General features: G+C 39.4%; 1 protein-coding gene across 1 annotated transcript in view; it reads left to right on the forward strand.

Moving 5' to 3' along the window:
• Positions 1–3,360: 3,360 nt before the first annotated feature.
• SLC11A2 (solute carrier family 11 member 2) overlaps positions 3,361–20,385 on the forward strand; it is a 65,644-nt gene continuing 48,619 nt past the window's right edge. The window contains exons 1-2 of the mRNA XM_015820523.1: positions 3,361–3,427; positions 14,024–14,107. Coding sequence (XP_015676009.1) covers positions 14,074–14,107 — 34 coding nt within the window. The 5' untranslated portion in view covers positions 3,361–3,427; positions 14,024–14,073. The remainder of the gene's footprint in view (positions 3,428–14,023; positions 14,108–20,385) is intronic.

Raw genomic sequence — 20,385 nt, forward strand, 5'->3', positions numbered from 1 at the left:
TGGTATTGTATACTCAGCACCTTTTTTATTATCGTGAATTAACACATGGAAACCAAGAAAAATTTCAGAATGTTCAGGTCAACTGGCTAATAAATCTAATCTTCATGGATTATTCAAATCAGTACTGATTTGTCATATATATTCTATTATATCGATTGGTTTCAGGTGCTAATCTGGGCTGCACAACAATGGAATGGAAAATGTTGTGACAATGGAAAATACGCCAATTGTGGAAAGTATGCCAGGGTGCCATGCTTTGATAACACGCTGGGAAAAAAATAAATTCCATCCTCAAACATACCTAGTGTAGGGCAGAGTTCATGATATATTATGCATGATACTTTGAAAAGCTACTGTAATTTAATTTTCACAAATGACAGTTTAAACTTTCATATCTCTAATTTGCTCAGAATAATCCTATCGTGCCCTAGGCCAGAACCCTTAATCAATGAAAAGATTTAAGATCAAGGTTGCATGTGCCTAATTAATTCTCCATTAATTGTGAGTCATCTGTATCATTATTTTCAGGATTACTTGTCCATGCTAGCAGTTATGGTGCTATATCTTTAAAAAAAAAAGCAAATGCTAAGGTCTAATTGGTTCCTTTGAAATTATTCTAATGAACTTGCACATTGCTGAGAAAGCCAACCCTAAAAAATCATTACCAAGTGTGGATATTTATATATATAGTGGATTACTGTGGGATTGTCAGAGTTGTCCTTCAAGAGCTAATGTCCTTTTGGTATAATGGCTCTAAAATATTGCCCAGAGAACTGTGAATTGGGTATGTATTAATAGTTATTTGGGTTGAAAACAAATACGAGCCTAAAATGAAATGGTACTTGTATTCTGGTAGCAAGTGGGCCATAGTTATTAGCCTTGCTTGGTTGATCTGTTTCTACTATAGAATTTAGCTTAGTTCAGTTGCTGTAATAAGCCTGTGAGTTGCTTGTAGAAAAATACTTTTGGAACAGGAGTCTCTGGTAAATTGTGATCTGGTAGAAAATTGGGCTTAATGTGTTTTGACTTTACAAGATACTAATAGAACAAGAATATTAGAAAAAATGTTCACGTCTTTTGAAATTTTCTCTTAGGTATGGTGATCCATGTTTCTTTGTATTTAATAGCTCCTGTCTCTTGGCCCTTCTGACCCAGAGTTAGATATTGGGACATGCCTTTTTGGTACTATGCTTCTGGTAATTCACTGGTTGGTGGTAATAATGTGTAGAATATAACAAAGCAAATTTTCTAAAGTTTAATCTGGTCTGTAATTGAGAAACTGGAAGTTAACCTACATTGTCTTAATTATATGGAGAAATATGAGGCACAAATTAATCAATGCATGCATCATCATTAGATGAGTAACTCCCCCATCCTTTTTTTGAGAAGTCCTCAATAGATCACAGTGCTTGACTGACTTTGTGGGGTTTATAGACAGGGAGAAGGTTTGGATTAGTGTTTTGAGTGGGGATAGAAAACATCAGAGCAGACTCTGGAAAATCATTCCAGAATAAAGTAAAATGCTTCTGTACTGATGCCAAGAAAGCTACAGACATTTCTCTGAAGTCATCAGGAGCTGAGCCAGATCTGAAGAGTATTTTATTTTACTTATCTTAGAGAAAAGAACAAGAGCTTAAAATTAGTCATTTAATTTTAATTGATTATTCTAATTTTATTAAATTGTAACTACTTTTCTATAACTGCAAAACTTCCACTGAACATTTCGGTATACTATGATTGTTGCATGATTATTAACAATTGAAGTTATAAATTAAATATTACATATTTGTATGAGGAAAGGACAAATGTGCCTAATAATCTTATCAAAATGGGCAACAGAATAGGCTGCCAATACAGATGAATTGCTGTTTTCAAGGTAAGTTTGGGGTTTTTGTCTGGGGAATATTTCATTTATTCCAATTTTGAGACTCTGGTGACTTAAAAATAAAAGAAATAATACATATAAAAAGAACATGACCAACTAAAAGAACAAAATTAAGCTGAACTAAAAGATGATCCACAACTGTTCTATCCCAAGACCTGAGAGAACCATAATGTTTTTATTAATTATTAATGTCCATAATGTTATAAAGTTGGGAGCCACACAAATCTTGGGGTGAGGGTTGGGCAAGGATATCATTCCAGAGGGCAGGTGCTACAACTGAGAAGGTGTACTTCCCAAGTCCCATAAGATGACCCTGTTTTCTGGATATTAAAAAGCCTAGCATTGAATGAATATTTGGTGCCATAAAAAGAGTGATTTGGAGGAGCATGAAAAATGGAGGGTGGATGGAGAATCATGAAGAGGTTATAGTTAATATAGAGTGAATTCTATTTGTTAATTCCCATTTAAGTGAATGCTGTTTCTCTTTCAGATGGGATCATGGAAGGGCTCCCTTTAGAATCCAAACCAATTATATCCATCTTTTCAGGACACCCTATATACCAAGAAAAATAAACAACCTTTCCATCTTGGTTACTTCAAAGTTATAAGGGAGCTTATTTTAAATATACTATGAAATAGTATTCCATCTTTTCCCAACTTGGTGTGCCTTCCCAATGCAGCCATACTAGATCAATACAGGTAGCCCTCAACTTACAACAGTTCAGTAAGTGACTGTTCAAAGTTACAAGGGCATTGAAAAAAGTGACCATTTTTCACACTTATGACCATTGCAGTGTTCCCATGGTCAAATGATCAAAATTCAGATGCTTGGCAACTGACTCATATTTATGATGGTTGCAGTGCCCAAGGGTCAGGTGATCACCTTTTTCAACCTTCTGACAATGGGGTAGCCAGATTCATTTAACCTTGTTAATAACTTAACAGCTGCAGTGATTCACTTAACGACTGTGACAAGAAAGCTCGTAAAATGGAGTAAAACTCACTTAACAAATGTCTCACTTAGCAACAGAAATATTAGACTCAGTTGTGGCCGTAGGTTGAGGACTACCTGTAACATGTTTGTTTGTGCTGTTGAGTCAGTGTTGGCTTCTAGTGACTACCTGAACCAGTCTCTGCAGCCTTCTTAACAAGGTTTGTTTTTTTTTTAAACCACTTTGATTCCTACCGCTGTGAGAGAAGGACTGGCCCAAGTTTCACCAGTCTGACTCTGTGCCTAAGGCAGGACTAGAACTCACAGTCTCTTGCCTTAATCACTACACCAAACTGGATTTCCAGAAGTATTTTTTAAATTAAGAGTTGAAATCCAAAACATTGGGAGGGCGCCAAGTTGCAGAAGGCTCCGGCGCTCCTTGAACTCCGCGGCAGTCGCCGTGGCGGAGCGCCACCAGGAGGCGCTGTGTCGCCTTCATGGAGCCCCTCTGTCTCCTCGGACTCGTAGAGCTCTCGGAGGGAGGGCCGGGTTGCTGTCCCGGACTCGGGAATGGGGAGCGCGTGGCTGCCGGCGGGGCGTCTCTGATCGAGGTGAGGAGGTGGCGGCGGGTGGCTGCATTTCCATGAATGAATGAATGAATCGGTGGCTCTTTGGCAGAAGAGAGGGGTGGCTGGGTCAGTATTGCCGGCAGGGTGGGAAGGACAGGGCTGTCTTTTAGGAATGCGCAACTTGCGTTGATGCTTGAAGTGTCAGGCTGACAAAAGAATCGGGAGAGGCTTGATGCAAGGGACGGAGCAAGAACGCCAAAAGACGTGGGTTGTTAATATGGTAAACATACCGACTATAAGCGGGCGAATCTGTCAAAAAGCCACAACCTGCTGTGTTGGGGACCCTCTGGTTGTATACATAATAGTTAGCACGACCGCATCGTTGTCTGTGGCTCAGTATCCCATTTCAGAGGCGGCTTGAAATTCTTTAAAGGAGGCGGAATTATTTTCGAGGGCGGGGAGAAGTTCTGTACTGCATGTCATTTTTCCAGCTAAAGCAGCGAGCGCTTTTGGAGTTCCTTTAGGGACTATTATCTGCACCCATAAAGGAGAATATTTGTAGCGCAGGATTGGAATGAGGGGTCCTTGGCGCTCTCTGAGCTGTTATTTTTAACAGAACCATTCTCTGTTCTTGGAGATTATCGGGGTCAGCTTTCGCCACAAGACGCATGGTTTTGTGTGTCCTTAAAAAGTAGTCTGGGGGAGCTGCTCCTCCTCTCCTGTCTATAGATTCCCAATGGCTAATGTAATTATCTCCAAAAGAGAGCATGAAAAGGGGGAGCGATGTATAGACTTTGCCTGGAACTGATCTATTTGAAGAGAAGGTGAAGACTTTTTTGTCTGACTCTTTTTGCAAGGCACCCAGTTAAGAAAGGGGAAAATGGCTGATCGGCCTGGAGGCTGGCAGGCAGGACCTGTATAAGGCTAGCAAAGGGATATCTCTGGAGGAAGGGATGGAAGAAGCTTTTCTCAAATTAAACAAAACTGCGGGGCACTATGACCGGACAGGATGTTTCTGCTGTTGTTGAAAATGACGTGTAAATTAACCCTTTAGTATGGAGCTTATTGCTCCAGTGGTTCCATTCCATGCTCTTAACCAATATTTGAATGCATCCAGCATTTACAAAGGAATCCATCCCAGGATTTGTAGCCAGCTTGGAAGACATGAAGCAATCTGGGAAAAACCTTTAGGATGTTTGTAGATGACGTTCTAACCCTAACCCATTCCAAATCTTACACATCTGGAGATACAAGGCAGTATTGTGATGCAGTTTATTCCAGGGTAAATGAAGTTTCGATTGGACCCCAAATCTGTCTGTCTCTTAAGAATCAAACTAACAAGTCTTGCTTATAAGGCTAGTAGGTAGGGAATTGTATTTTAAGGAGGCAATTTCCTTTTGAATATCAAGTGCTGGAACAAGCAGACAATGATATCGTTTGAGCTCTGCTTGCAAGTCTCCTAGAAGTATTTGGTAATAGCCCCTGTTGGATATAGAATGCAAGGGAAGGGTTTTTTTTTTTTAAAAAAAGGATTTAATTGTGATCCAGTGCATTGTTCTCAGCTATTTAGGACACATTTTTCCTGCAAAGGTAGACTTTTTCTGCAGTGATATAAGACTGACGGAGAAATAATCCGAAAGAGAATGTATGTGTGTAAAATTTTCACTTTGCAGAGTGGTTTTGCGATAGGTATATTTTTGTGCAGTTCTGCTAGCCAGGTACTCTGATGGAGTTCTTGTTTGGGGAAGTTCTAACAGACAGAGTTAAAATATAATTAGTTCTACTCCTATGTCTGAGCAATAATTTTACAGGGTAAGATGAAACATAGGAACCCAGACCAAACACCCCCCCCCATCAAAAACCTTCTCCTTCTTTTATAAGGACTATTTCTCAAGTGAAATTCAAATTCTGAGATTGTGAGAAGGAGCTTCATTTCTCAATTGCCTCTTTTCAATAAGACAAAATTTATAACTCCCAGAACAGCCCTGAAGACTTGACATTGCAAATAGACTGACATGTATACCATCTCAGACAAGCAACTGTCCAGTCTCTTCTTAAAAACCTCCAGTGATGGAGCACCCACGATTTCTGAAGGCAAGCTGTTGCACTGGTTAATTGTCTTCGCTGTTAGGAAGGTTGCTTCTCTCCTTGATTAGTTTTCATCCATTGCTTCTTGTCCGGCCTTCACGGGCTTTGGAGAATAGCTTGACTCCCTCTTCTTTGTGGCAGCCCCTGAGATATTGAAACACTGCTGTTAAATATTAGTCCTTTTCATTTAAGGGTTTTAGACTGTGGGTTTTTTTTAAAGTTGTAAGCCATTTGGAGTCACCATATGTGAGTTGGTCAGCTTTATAAATTTGTTTAATTAATAAAACCTACCCCACAAAGGCAATTTTTGATTGGACAGCATTCTTAATAAATTGTGAGAAAGTTGTCAGTACAATATACCTTGACCCCAAACATGTGACAAAACATTTCATGACGTACTAATTAGCAAGATAGTTAAGAGTGAGATGATGGCAGGATTATTAAGTGGGTATATGAGGGGCTCAAAAATAGTATTCTAATCAGTATTTTCTGGTAGTACTCTTGTACTCTAACCAGTGTTTTTTCATCAGACTCAAATTCATAATCTTTTTTGGGGGGGGAGGGGGGATGTCCTTTTATTTGCAATCCAGAACGAATTGTAAATAAATAAAATGGTGGCAGGTATTAATCATTTGGATGAAGGAGTGGAGCAGATGCTTTCGGTTTGGGATGTTTTGCCCTGAGTAAAAGGTCAGACTCAACAGCCTTTGGACCTTTCCAGCTCTTTAATTCCATAAGCATACTAAGCCCAAACCAAACAAACAGTTTGCACAATGTGTCAACTCAGCCAGGGTCTTTGTGACCAGGAAATTTCACCAGAGAGCAGGCAGATTTAATTCTAGCAACCCCAGCCTGTTTAGGGATCGATAGATTGCACTTAATATTTTATATGTTACAGACATACCAGCAATCAGTAATGCTATATGTCCTAATACTTCCCACAGAAGGACCCTTGGTGTGTTTTGCTCAGAACGTTTACTTTTTTTTCTTAAAGATTCAGCTCAACACTGAGTTTTCCCCAATCTGGTGCCTTCTGTGTATATTTGGGACTGTGGTACTCCAAATAACTAGCCAGTATAGACTTTGGCTTTCTTGGGAAATACAACCCAAGGCGTATGGATTGCACAAGGGTGGGTGTTTCATCCCCTTCATGTAGTAGTTCAAACCAACTGGATGTAAATTATTGGCTGGCTGTGGCATCATGGAGCCATCTCGTTTTTTTATTTATTAATAAGGCAAGGTTTGAATGATTCAGTTATACAATTCGGTATAAATGTATATTCTACCCTTGCATTTTTCTTCCAAAGATGAAGCTGAACCTTATATGATATTGATAAACCAGCAAAATCACTATCAATATTTGGAATTACTATAGCACAAGGGGATTCTAAATGAGAAGACACTGTTATTGTTTTTACTGCACAACAATGCACTTGTCCTGATACTCTTGGCACTAGGAAACACAGATTACAAAACACCTGTTTCCAGGTGCATTTTGTTTTCTTACTGTGATATTGTTTGTTTTAAGCCTTATAAACCACCTAGAGTTATAATTACCTTTCCATCTGGAAAAATTGAAAACGTTATAGTGTTCCACTTCCAATGTTTTTTCAGTTAAGCGGCATTATAAATGAACTCTTTCAATATTAGTTATAGCACTTGCCATTATAGCTTATCATTGACCATTTTAGGGCCAGGATGCTGGGAATATCTGCATTTGGAGGATCACTGTCTCACCATCCATTTATACTCTATGCAAACCTTTACCATAGTCTTCCAGATCTGTTAAACTATAATTATTTGTCTTTCCCTACAGAATCAGGAAAGTTGCCTTGTTAAGTAATTTCAGCTTTCTTTCAAACATAAAGAGGGCTTGTATAGAGATCTCTACTGCTTTTATATAAGAACAGTTTTCATGTCGTGGCATGCCTTGAGGCTGGCTTAGCTGAGGAGTGAATAATACCAAATTAGTGTTTGCTAGGTCAGCTCACAAGTGGATTTGACTGTCTGTCTTTTTAGTATGTTTGCAAAATTTATTGTGGCCTATAAACGTGAGATCTGGTTTTCTTTCCCCAAAAGAAATCACACTTTAACATGTAAATGGGTGGGGCGGACAGCAAAATTTAATTTTTGACTAGCCGAGAAAGCATTTTTGAACCAGTAGCATCTTCTAAGAAATTATAAGCTATACAGCAAAGGTTATGTTTTAATTTTAAAGGATTTCCCCCCATCTCCTTTCCCTTGTTAGGGAAAGTAACTTTATAGGTACTATTGACAATATTGGTCTCTATAAACTAGACTTATAAAATTCTGCCCATTACATACATGCATATAGATTACGGAATGGAAAATATGACAGTTTTAATTTGTGCTGTCTTAGGATTCCATTTAGGCAGACTTTTAAATTATTTTCAGTTTATCCTACATGCTGCAGAGTAGATTGAGTGAAGCTAATCCTCATTTAGCGAACACAGTTGGGACTAACAACTTGGTCATTAAGTGAAGTGGTTGCTAATTGAATCCATTAGTGTGCTTATAATCTTACTACTTCTGCTTTACAGACCTATGAAGCTCATATGTGCAAGGATTGGTTGTAAAGTCACTTTTTCATCTCTGCACATGTTTGCTAAACAATACAGCCACTAAATAAAGATTTTGTTTGGTATATAGTTAGAACAGGAGAGAATGTACATATAGCTGATCATACTTACTTATCTCAAAGCAATATGTTTGATTATGAGCATAATGTTGTATTTGTGCCAGATTCAGAAGGTATTCAGAGTTGATACTTGATGAGGATAATCAAATTTGCAAAGGTTGACAGTGATGTTCACATTTTACTGCTACAATGAACATTTTTGCCTTGAGTTGACTGTTCAGCAATTATGTTTTTTATGTTCAGCTGATGTTTGTTTTGTATTGTAGGCTTGTTCTAGTAGACATTCATTCTTTGGAATGGTCTGTTATGTAAAGTTTTGACCTATATTTTAAAAAAGAGGGTGTCACATTTGCTGAGTTCAATAACAAGTTCCATTATAACCATTCTAGTGACTGTGATCTAAAGTTTCCACCTTTATTAGAAACTTTTAAAAAGTTTTTTTTAAAGTTTAAGCCACTTAAGTTAAACAAGCTCATTGAATTTAATGGGAGTTACATTTGGATAGATATGCATACATTCCATTATATCTTACAAGTGTAACCCTTATAGCTCAGCACTGGAGTTGAGAAGTTGTTGAGAATTTTTGACTTGGGAGAGGCAGATATCAGAACCAAAGCTGACTTATCCTTATTCAATTTCTACTCACCATTAATCTCCTGTGCTAGATTGGTATGAATGGTTAAACAAAGGCATATATAAAGAACTGGGGTCTCATGTCAGCCCATTCATGATTCTGAGCTTTTTTGAGAAGACAGTTCAGATAAAATGTAGTTGCTTCTGTTCCTATTTAAAAAGAAACACCCACCCACACACACAAAGGTCAGGGCTAGTTGTCTGATTTCCTGCTTGTCTTTGCTCTTTGTTCTAAAAGCAGGTATGCCGTTCCTTTCTTTTCTGTGATAGTCAGTATGGAAAATTATTTTTTGGAAAACAAAAGCTATAGTTTTGTGATAGCACACAGACTTTTTATGCTTTCCACAAATCATCGGCTTCTGTGCCCAAGCATGTTCAATTAATTTTGAGTCACAAGAATTCAAATTACATCCATGGACAATTACTGCGAATCGGTCAACTAGGGTAGATAGATACTCAGTTGAAATAGCAAAAAAAAAACACCACCCTTTGGGTTATCACTATAATTTGCAAGATGGTGCTTCTTGTGCATGTATAACCTTTGTATACGTACAAGAACAATCGTGGGTATGCCACTTCACACCCTTTGCTGTCAGAACCAAAACAAAGAGTAACAAAAGAGCAGTAATCTTTAGACAACTTTATGGCCCATAATTTTCCACTCCTTTAATTGCACTCAACTTTATAGAGGGTTTTTAAGGGCAGCTAAAATTTGTGCCAGCAAAAGGTGTAAAGTGGCACGTCTAACAGTGTGCCACTTGCTCATATGATGCTAGGCAAGGAACACCTTCTGAGCTCTTTGCTTGTATTTCATTGGCAGTGGGAGCTCAGAAAAGAGATCTTGGGATTATGGGTTACTCAATAAAATTGTCAACTTCAGAGGGAAATGAAAAAACAACATTGTAGGATTTTCAGGAAACAAGTTGAAAATAAAAATTCCAGTTTTTATAAGAAAATAATTAATACAGTATCTTTGTACATATCTATGCTATCATTACTGCTTCGGTGTTGTGTACCTTTCTGATTGGCCTAACCCAGTGATGGCGAACCTTTTAGAAACCGAGTGCCCAAACCCCGCTCCCCGCCCCCACTCCACTTCCAGCCCTGCCTGCCCCGCCCACCCGCAGGGCTACACACCGCCTCCATGGCCCGCCGCAGCAGATTGCCCAGGCAGCCCTGCAGTGCCATGGCAGCCACGCCCTCCGCCCACACCCCACAGCATCATCTGCACGTTATGGGGCGTGAGAGCGGAGTCTTGTCCCTGCTGCCCGGCTATGTTCTTGGCTGGGCTGCTCTATGCGGGCCGTGCCCGGGGGTGCCTCATCTCCGAGGGGGCTGCTGGTGAGGGGGCCGCAGAAGGAGGCGGGGCTGGGGCAATGGCGTGTGTGCCCACAGAGAGGGCTCCGAGTGCCGCCTCTTACACGCGTGCCATAGGTTCGCCACCACTGGCCTAACCCTAACTTATAAAAGGATACTGTAGAGTTGGAAAGAGATGCACCTAAATGGCCAGAGAATTGGAAATTTTGTGAGGAAAGGTTTCAAAATTTGTACTTACTACTTTAGTTTAATGCAGTGTTTGTCAACCTTGCTAACTTTAAGACGTGTGGACTTCAACTTCCAGAATTCCCCAGCAGAAGTTGACACAGCTTAAAAAGTTTCCAAAGTTGAGAAACATTGGTTTAATGAGATTAAATTTATTTAATCATTGAATTTCTAGGCCACCTCAATCTATCACTGCTCTGGACAGTTTCCATGGTTCAACAAAATATTTATGCTATTGCACTGATTTTGCTCCTCCAATAATGCCATGAATTTTATATTACATTCTTTCTCTTATCCCTATCACAAAATCCCCTTTTTAAAAAACCTTTATCCTGAAACCAACATAACCTGTTTTTAAACATTCTCTACATTTAATTTGATTCCTAGAAAGGGAACTGGGAATAGTGACTTGAGTCTCCCTAAGTCAAACTGCATCCCTAAACTAAGCATGTTATGGTGACAATTATTTTTCCATAAATTGATAAGAAAAAATATGTTAAATAATGACATATTTGAATTGCTCCTCAGGTCAAATTAATAAATATTTTGCTAATATTTTAGACCTTCCTAAGCCGTTGCTTGAATCTGCCCCATAGTGGTGTAGGTCTTGCTAACCACTGGTCTGGATGGACCTTGAACAAAAGTTGAAGAGTGTCAAAAGTAGTGCAGATCATACGTATTAGTCCACTATTCCCTCTAGATAGCAATATTGCAAACTGAGTTAAAGGTTTTGAACCATGATAATAAAATCAAGAAATGTTAACTGAAAGTCACATGCTGCCTTGACAAGGTTTAGTCTAAGATCCTTTATAATGCCTTGGTAAGGCCACACTTGGAATACTGCATCCAATTTTGGTCACCACAATTTAAAAAAGAGGTTGAGACTCTAGAAAGAGTGCAGAGAAGAGCAACAAAGATGATCAGGGGACTGGAGGCTGAAACATATAAGGAACGATTGTTGGAATTGGGTATGTCTAGTTTAATGAAAAGAAGGACTCGGGGTGACATGATAGCAATGTTACAAGATGTCGGGTTGCCACAAAGAAGAGGGAGTCAAGCTATTATCCAAATCACCTGAGGGCAGGACAAGAAGCAATGGATGGAAACTAATCCAGGAGAGAAGCAACCTAGAACTAAGGAGAAATTTCCTGACAGTTAGAACAGTTAAGCAGTGGAACAACTTGCCTCCAGAAGTTGTGAATGCTCCAACACTGGAAGTTTTTAAGAAGAGACTGGACAACCATTTGTCTGAAATGGTATAGGGTTTCCTGCCTGAGCAGGGGGTTAGAATGGGATAGAATGACAGCAGTTGGAACCCCCTGCTCAGGCTGGACTAGAAGACCTCCAAGATCCCTTCCAACTCTGTTAATCTATCCTAACCCCATTAATCCTAATGCATAAAACTAAGCACATCTGCTTGTTAATCTCCTCTTGACCCATGCCATATTCATCAGGATTGTGGCAGGCCTGAGGTATGGATGTTATTAGGAAGAAAGTGTTTGTTCTGGGGAAAGATTAATGAAGAGCAAACAGATAATTTCAAAAGAGTTTAAAGTTCATTTTGTCAAGCTTTAGGTTAAGAAAAATTTGGTCTTGGAATCATCCTCCTTGGGTCCAGTGGGAAAACTGTTTTGAAAAGCAATTATTTTATACAATGAGATTATGTAGTACAAATATGAAGACTTGTGTATACAATGACATTATGTAGTACAAATATGAAGAAGTGTGTAGTGGGGTGCCCCAGGGCTCTGTTCTAGAGAAGCAACTTAGAACTAAGGAGAAACTTCCTGACAGTTAGAACAATTAACCAGTGGAACAACCTGCCTCCAGAAGCGGTGAATGCGCCAACACTGGAAGTTTTTAAGAAGAGACTGGACAGCCATTTGTCCGAAATGGTGTAGGGTTCCTGCCTGAGCAGGGGGTTGGACTCGATGACCTCCAAGGTCCCTTCCAACTTTATTATTATTATTATTATTATTATTATTATTATTATTATTATTATTATTATTATTATTATTATTATTATTATTATATTATTATTACTTTTATTATCTAAATTGATTGCATTAAAGAATACAAGTGTACCACGTTAGACAAATCTCTGATAGTTGGGCTTATTTTTTTAATTTTTTTTTATTTTCTTTTTCTCTTACAATGACATGAGTAGTTCTCAAGTGTTTTTCAGGTGAGACCGGTTTATCAGGGCAACCTGGTCTACCCCAAATACGGGAACGGAGCATACTGCTTCCGCTTTCACTTTTCAGGCCCAATCTAGGAGCCTTCACAGGCAGTCGCTTCTACGACAGACTATTTTTGTGTTAAATTTTTAATTTACCGACAAAGAATTAAAGAGAGACTAGTATAGCTATTTCAAGCTGAATAGCTCAAAATAGCTATAGTAGTCTCCTTTAATTCTTTGTCGGTAAATTTAAAATTTAACACATGAGTAGTTCTCAGTAATTTGATTGGATTTCTGAACAAGTTTTGGAATTTTGCCCCCTTTTTTGGGTGTATTAAATCTATGCAGAGGCTTATAGCCTTTTTACTGGAGGAAATCTGTTTTGGATACTGCACGCAGAATTATTATAGCAATGTAACTTTATCTGGCTTCATGGCATTATGTTCCAATAAGACTTGTATTTTTTATAATAAAATATGTTATAAAATGTGTATGATTTTCATTCTCAATTTTTTCTTTTTCAGAGGGCAAAAACTGAGATAGATGTACTTGAGTAGTGTAGGATTGTTACGTTATGTTATGGTATATTCCAACAATATATACGGCCAGCTATCTGATTACTGAGGCTCGGCAGCAAACAAGAAATTAAAACCAGGAAACAGCAGAAAAACAGATGGCTGTTGCTCTTTGTGGATCATTGGATATACAGTAGTCTGACAGACTAAAGGAGTTGGAGGGGGGAGCATAATCTTCTGAGAAAACATGCACAGAATTGCTTTGTAATATACTAAGTAACCTAGTGGGGTAATGGTTATAAAATAAATGCTTTTGTATCATTAAAGCTTTAACGGTAATTTTTCAGTTCCAGCATAGTTTCGACATTTCTTGAACCACTACATTTTTATATAATATAGAAGCAGCTGCCAGAAATTATGGTCATATTTTACATTATAGAAGTGTTTGACTGCATTCTTTTTCTAGAATAGGAACATAAAATGTAGGCAAAGCTTCAAGGAATTATCCATTAACTGTGAAAACCCATTATCCATTTGCCTGTATGTGTGTGGTTCCCTCCCCCCTTTTCCCTTAGGTTGTGCTTTTTTTCCTTTTTTTTTTTTGCATTTACAGAAATAAACTTCTACTGGAGAAAAAAGTTGTACTTGAACCAGATGTTTCAGTTTCTAAAGAAATACTTTGCTGGCAGCCAGATATCTACTTAGCTTTTGGATTTATGTATCTGTATAATTGCAATAGGTTCTATAAATCAATCTTCAAGAAACTGCGCTTTTGCCTCTGGTACTATTTTTGTGAAGTACTTTCTCATGGTTGGGCAAGAAAAAAAATCCTTAGTTCCACGTGAGTCATGTGAATGAGTCAAGCCCTATACCATAAAAATAGAGCTGGATCTCCACCGTATCTGCCTTTCCCTGCTGCAGCCTGAAGAGAAAAGTGTTAGGCAGAACTCTGGGTCTGTAGCATGGCACATGCAGCTTTACCTCAAAAATATGGATCTAATGTCTTTTATTCTCTTTTGCAGCTACTGTGACTGGTTCTAAAGAGCCCAATTCTGGAGAGAAAGCCCTAACCATGACACCAGGCAAGGAAAGGGAAGCACTCTATGGTAAATCTGTTATTTAATCTGCATGTCTTTTAAGCAACTTGGTTGCTTTTCAGAAATAGTGGCTCAAATATCTCCCTTTTATAACTGAATGTCTACTGTTCTTTCCAGCATTTCTAGAAAGGCATGTTATCCTTGGTTTAGACTTTAGAGCAGTGGTTCTCAACCTTTTTAATGCCGCGACCCCAACCGGTCGTAAGTCGAGGACTAAACCAGTCATAAGTGAAGGACTAAACCGGTTGTAAGTCAAGGACTACCCAACCGGTCGTAAGTCGAGAACTTTCCCTGCCCGGGAGCGCCGCGCATGCGTGGTTCCGCCCCCTGCGCCGGCCGAGGCGTAGCTGGCAAGCAGCAGAGACGGAGCAGGCCGACCACCAGCTGGCCCAGCCCAAGGGAGGTAAGGCACCTGCCAGAAAAGGGGAAAAAAATGGCGGACAAAAAAAATGGCGGACAGCCTTGCTTGGCGACCCCCATGAAATGGTCGATCGACCCCAAATGGGGTCCCGACCCACAGGTTGAGAACCACTGCTTTAGAGGGTCACAAACAGAGCCCCAAGCTCTTTTTGTGTGATTTCCAGAACCTTATCTGACCATTACTGCTGAAAATGGTGACATAATTTTTTACCATTTTGAGGCAGAAAGCCACATGAAAAGGACTACTCTACAGTGATGATCTTCACGTTATTTGAAAAATGAGACCTATCTGCACAATCTTTTGCTGATCTTTTCCCAAAACAAAAATTCTCAAGTCAGTTTGCATCATTGTGCCATCTGTTGTGGTCCTTGGATTTAGACAAATTTTAAGTGTGGCACTAGGACTGTATAAAACTCCCTTCATTTTGCTTTTTACCCATTCTATATCGCTTCCTGTCTCATGAGATTTTTCCAAGCTAACTTACATTATAATAAAAATAAGCTATGGACAGCTCAGTTTACCATGTCTTTATTATGTTCATTGGTTACAGTTAACATTTATGAAAGATGCCTACTTTTTTGTTTATCATTGGGTAAAAGAATTTGGTAATAGTCTTCCTACAACATATGCCTTAGCTGTAAGTTCTGTGAAAGAGAGCCTTATAGATTTATGTGTGGAAATTATGTATAGCTTAAGCCCTATATAAGTCTTTATAAATGGATATTCCATTGAGCTAAAGGGACTTGCTTCTAGAAAAGTAGGTGTGGATTTCTGTTTTAGGTTTGCATTTGCAAAGCTAACATCCTTTTGGAATATGAAAATGAGAAAAAATTAGTGAAAAGCTCTCCAGCAACAGAATATTTAAGACAAAATATAGACATTCTGCTGATTTCGCCTCACAATCAGGCTGTGAGTTCGATCCTAGGTAATGACAGATATTTTTCTCTCTGGGTACAAAGAGAAAATATCTGCTGCAAACTCCTGTAGGTGTCAGGAAGGGCATCTGGCCAGTAAACGGTCAGCTCCATTCGACTCTACCCTGATGTAAGAGATTACAGGATCCTTAAAAGGAAAAAAAAAAAACTTCTGCTGATTCTTCTATTTTCTTCCAATGTAACTGATTCTCATTAACTCAAGTTTCTCATAAGTAAAGTACCTGGAACTGGGAGAGAAATTCTTTATCAGCCAGTTGTTAAACCACCCAGCAATATTCCGCAAGATAATTGTTATGGCTCTGCAATCAGGTTATCAGCAGCTCCCAATCCATGCTAGTGAACATTTTTTAAACTGTATCTTGAAGTAACATTATGGCCAGAAATACTGTCAATCAGACTATAAACTCCTCTACATTCTTAAGACTTACTTGAGGCTGAGGCTGGTTTTGTCTGTGACATTCAGATGTGTCAGAGAAAGTTAAATAAGTGGATGTCTAAGATTATTAAGGTATTTGGATTTGAAGCACCCAAGTGGTAATATTTAAATCACTTTATAGGACACTAAGAAAAGTAACATTTTATTGAACCAATTTTGGAAAAACTATTTGTTCTGTACGTTCAAATAACTAGACATTATTATAAAATTCCAATAAAGAAACATATATACTGCTAGAATTATTGAAATATATTAAGGCCATTTTGAATCTGTTTATTTCCACTAATATGCATGATACATATATAGCACAGCATTAATTGGCTTTGCAAGCAAAATATATTGCTCTTTTGCCAGATGGCTAATGTAGTAAATTATAAAGTTTTATTCTTTCTGTTCAAGGTGACCCAATTATAAAACTGGCATGGCACATTTTACATTAAATATATTGAAATGGATTTTAAATATGCATTTTGGATTTTGACATGAAGATATTTTTTAGATGTTTTTGGATGTGCGTGTGTGATCAGCATATATTTGATTAAACACTTTTGGAGATTATCAAATAGCCATGCACCATAGATACACACTATACAATATTACATACACACACAAGTGTGTGTGTGTGTGTGTGTGTGTGAGAGAGAGAGAGAGAGAGTTTATAATTCCAGTTTTGCCTACTTATTAACTTGGCTATAACATTCTTTCAATCACTCTTTTGTCATTTCTTATTCAAAATATTTTACAGCCTAAACTCATTTATGTGTACTCACATGCACTAAGTCTCTTTGTAATATAAACATAAGATGTTTGGCTGGTTTAGTTATTCTGCCTTTTATTTTTTTGTGTTGTGAGAAGTTTGTGAATTATGAAATTATAATAGAACGTATATTTGTCTGAATCTCAAAATATTTTTAAATAGATTTCCTCTTACCTATCAGATTTTCAAGTTTCTAGTTGCAGATAAAATATAGAAACTTCTAAAGTCTTAGCAGATTTAGTTGTAAATTCAGATAGCTAAAGTAGAAATATTTCCTTGCTTTTAATTCCCTTTTTAGTTTTTTTGCTTCCCTTCTAAGCTGTTGGAATTCAAATTCTGTGAAAATTTGATTGTGCAGTCATAATTTTCTGGAAGAAAATATAACACAAAGTGGGGAAATGTGATCAAACAGTAGATTACTGCATTGAGAAAATGTATACAGAGAGTTAACTTGAGACTTCCTTGTAAGGAAATTGAGGCAGAAAATTAGCAAGGGAGAGAAATATATGAGGAAAGAGGCAGTTGATACTTAGTCATAGAAGCAAAGGAATTAAGGAGGAGGAGACAATTAGTGGATGTGAAAAGAGAAATAATGTCATGTAAATTAGCACTGAGTTTTATTGATACAGGTCAGGGATAGGCAACCTTGGTTCTTTTATGACTCGTGGACTTCAACTTCCAGAAGGAATTCTGGGAGTTGAAGTCCACGAGTCATAAAAGAACCAAGGTTGCCTACCCCTGATATAGGTCTACATAGAAACAACTTCTACATTATTTGTTCACACAATGTTATTATTAAATAGAGTTTATAATCAGTAGAATACACAAAATATCTCCAATATGGCTAAGATAGTAAATTGAGTGTATTGATTAGGGGGTTTAGAGATTGTAAAATATATTTATTTCTCATGAAAATAAATAAAGTTAGAAAAAAATGCATCACCTGTAGACTTCCAGTAGGGATTCATGGTGAATTAGACGTCCCTGAAGGAGCAAAGGTGGCCTGGTGGTAGAGATAAGTAGCCAGTGAATTCTGTTCAACAAAGTCTTTCTGGAAAAAGGAGAGATCGTGAAATCGCCCATTTGCACTCTGGGCAATTACTCTACACCAGGGGTCAAACTCAATTTCACTGAGGGCCGCATCACCATTGCGGTTGCCCTTGGGGGGCCGGGTGGGTGTGGCCAAAGTGGGTGCAGCCTACTGGGTGGGCGTGGATGGAGTGGGTGCAGCCTACTGGGTGGGTGTGGCCAGTTCTACATCATTCGCGTCAAGGGTGCTTATGGGGGCCTGGGCAGGAGTGGGACAGATCTGAGGGTCTCTGGCAGAAGGGGGTGGGACCGGGGCAAGTGCCAAGGCATGGTCCACCGGGGCAAGTGCCAAGATGGCCACCACAAAATTGTACATTGGCTCCCGGCTGGCCTGGGCCAGGGCCAAGGCAGCGGGGGCCATTCCCTCACTGTTTCCAGGATGGCTTCGTGGGCCACATGAAACCACTTCGCGGGCCGCATCCGGCCCCTGGGCCTTGTGTTTGACATGTCTGCTCTACACAGTAATCTAGAGTAGACTACAGGAACTGAGTTTTTTTGTGGTCAGCTTGTGTCATCCCTCAGAGTAAACCAGACAGGAAACAAGACTAGATGAACTAATTCTACTTTACTGTCAGGCAACATTAACAGAATAATCTGAAGGTAAACTTCCCATTCCCGCTTTTAACTGTCTGATCAATTAAGGCAGATCCTTCCTAATTTTCTTTTTCTGACCGTTAATCCTTCAGGGTTAATCCTGCTTCTTTTGTCGGGTTGTTTTCTGGGCAGCATCTCTTCTCCTCTTTCTTCCAGATCATTCACACATTTCATTACAGCCTGTGAATCGAACAGCAGGGAATTGTGGAATTTCAATCAAGCTCACAAATGTACAGGTAGTCCTTGACTTACAACCATTTGTTTGAAGTTACAACGGCACTGAAAAAAGTGACTGATGATTGTTTTTCATACTTAAACGACCGTTGTAGCATCCCCATGGTCACGTGATCAAAATTCATTTGCTTGGCAAACTGACTCATTTTTATGACGGTTACAATGTTCCAGAGTCACGTGATCCTCTTTTGAGACCTTCTGACAAGCAAAGTCAATGGGGAAGCCGGATTCACTTAACAACCATGCTACTAACTTAATAACTGAAGTGATTTATTTAACAACTGCGGCAGGAAAAGTCATAAAATGGCACAAAACTCAATTTAAACACCTGTAAGGACCCACCTCAGCTAGCCATCCAAGGAAGCAGAATTCTTGAAACAGGCAGTTTCAAAAGGAAACTTTTATTAGGGGTTGGTGACAGTAGGGAAGTCAAGGCGAGATCTGGGGAGAATCCTGCTAAAACGGTATAGTTAAATCAGCAATCTTCCTCCTCCCACCAGAGTCATAATGTCCATTTGAAATCCAGCCAATCCACAGGTGGCACAATGTGTGGGTAACTGGCACAGTTGGCCCGCATCTCAAAGTCTTCTCCAGTTTCGTTTCTCTGCAACCGTCTCCCTAATAAGGGAGACACATTCCTTTCTCAAGTGGATAGAGGTGGGAGAGGAAAGGTAGAAAGCGAAAGTTATCCCAAGCGCAGGAATAGGCAACCTTGGCTCTTTTATGACTCGTGGACTTCAACTCCCAGAATTCCTGAGCCAGCATGGCTTAGCTTGGAAACCTCTCCCTTTCTCCTCAGCATGGCTGGCTCAGGAATTCTGGGAGTTGGAGTCCACGAGTCATAAAAGAGCCAAGGTTGCCTACCCCTGCCCAAGTGAAAGCAAATTCCCTCCTCCTCCCCTGAGCAGAATGGCAGGCCCCAAAACAAGAGCACATATGCAGGGAAAACAATAAGGATTTGGGGACCTGACAACACCTGTCTCATTTAGCAACATTAATTTTGGGTTCAATTGTCATAAGTCGAGGACTACCTGTAACGTAGCCTATGTGGACATAAAGTTTGCCGAGCCTCATTTCTTAATCACATTCAGAAATTGCTGCCTGTAAATTATTAGGAATCTTTTGATCTATCAGTTTTATAGCCTCGGGTGAGCTGCCTTCACTCCTTAGTGAAAGATGTTTTAAGTTTAAGGACTTAAAATTTTTATTTTGATTAGAACATTGAATCTGGAAATTACAAAGGGACTAATAATAATAATAATAATAATAATTTAATTTATATACCGCCCTTCTCCCGTAGGACTCAGGGCGGTGCACAGCATATTAAAACAGATACAAACAAAATACATCAGAAAACAAAAAACCCCATAAAACCAAATTAAAAGCCAAATATTAGAAGCTGTGTGTCAATTAAAATTTGCTAAAAATCGTCCCTACCTAAAATCCTCCCTAGGTCAGGCCCGCTTGCTGGAAAAGCCATGTCTTGAGGGCGCGGCGGAAAGTAAGGAGATCCGAAATCATCCGGATCTCGGGGGGTAGTTCGTTCCAGAGGGTGGGGGCACCCACAGAGAAGGCCCTCCCCCTGGGGGTCGCCAGCCTACATTGCTTGGTCGACGGCACCTTGAGGAGGCCCGCTCTGTGGGAGCGTACCGGTCTATGGGAGGGAATCTGTGGCAGAAGGCGGTCTCGGAGGTAGCCAGGTCCAATGCCATGGAGCGCTTTAAAGGTGGTAACTAACACCTTAAAGCGCACCCGGAAGACCACTGGTAACCAGTGCAGCTCGCGCAGCAGCGGTGTCACATGGGAGCGACGGGTCCCTCC

This window comes from Protobothrops mucrosquamatus, unplaced genomic scaffold, assembly GCF_001527695.2.
Source record: "Protobothrops mucrosquamatus isolate PMUCROS unplaced genomic scaffold, P.Mucros_1.0 scaffold_155, whole genome shotgun sequence".
Lineage (NCBI taxonomy): Eukaryota > Metazoa > Chordata > Lepidosauria > Squamata > Viperidae > Protobothrops > Protobothrops mucrosquamatus.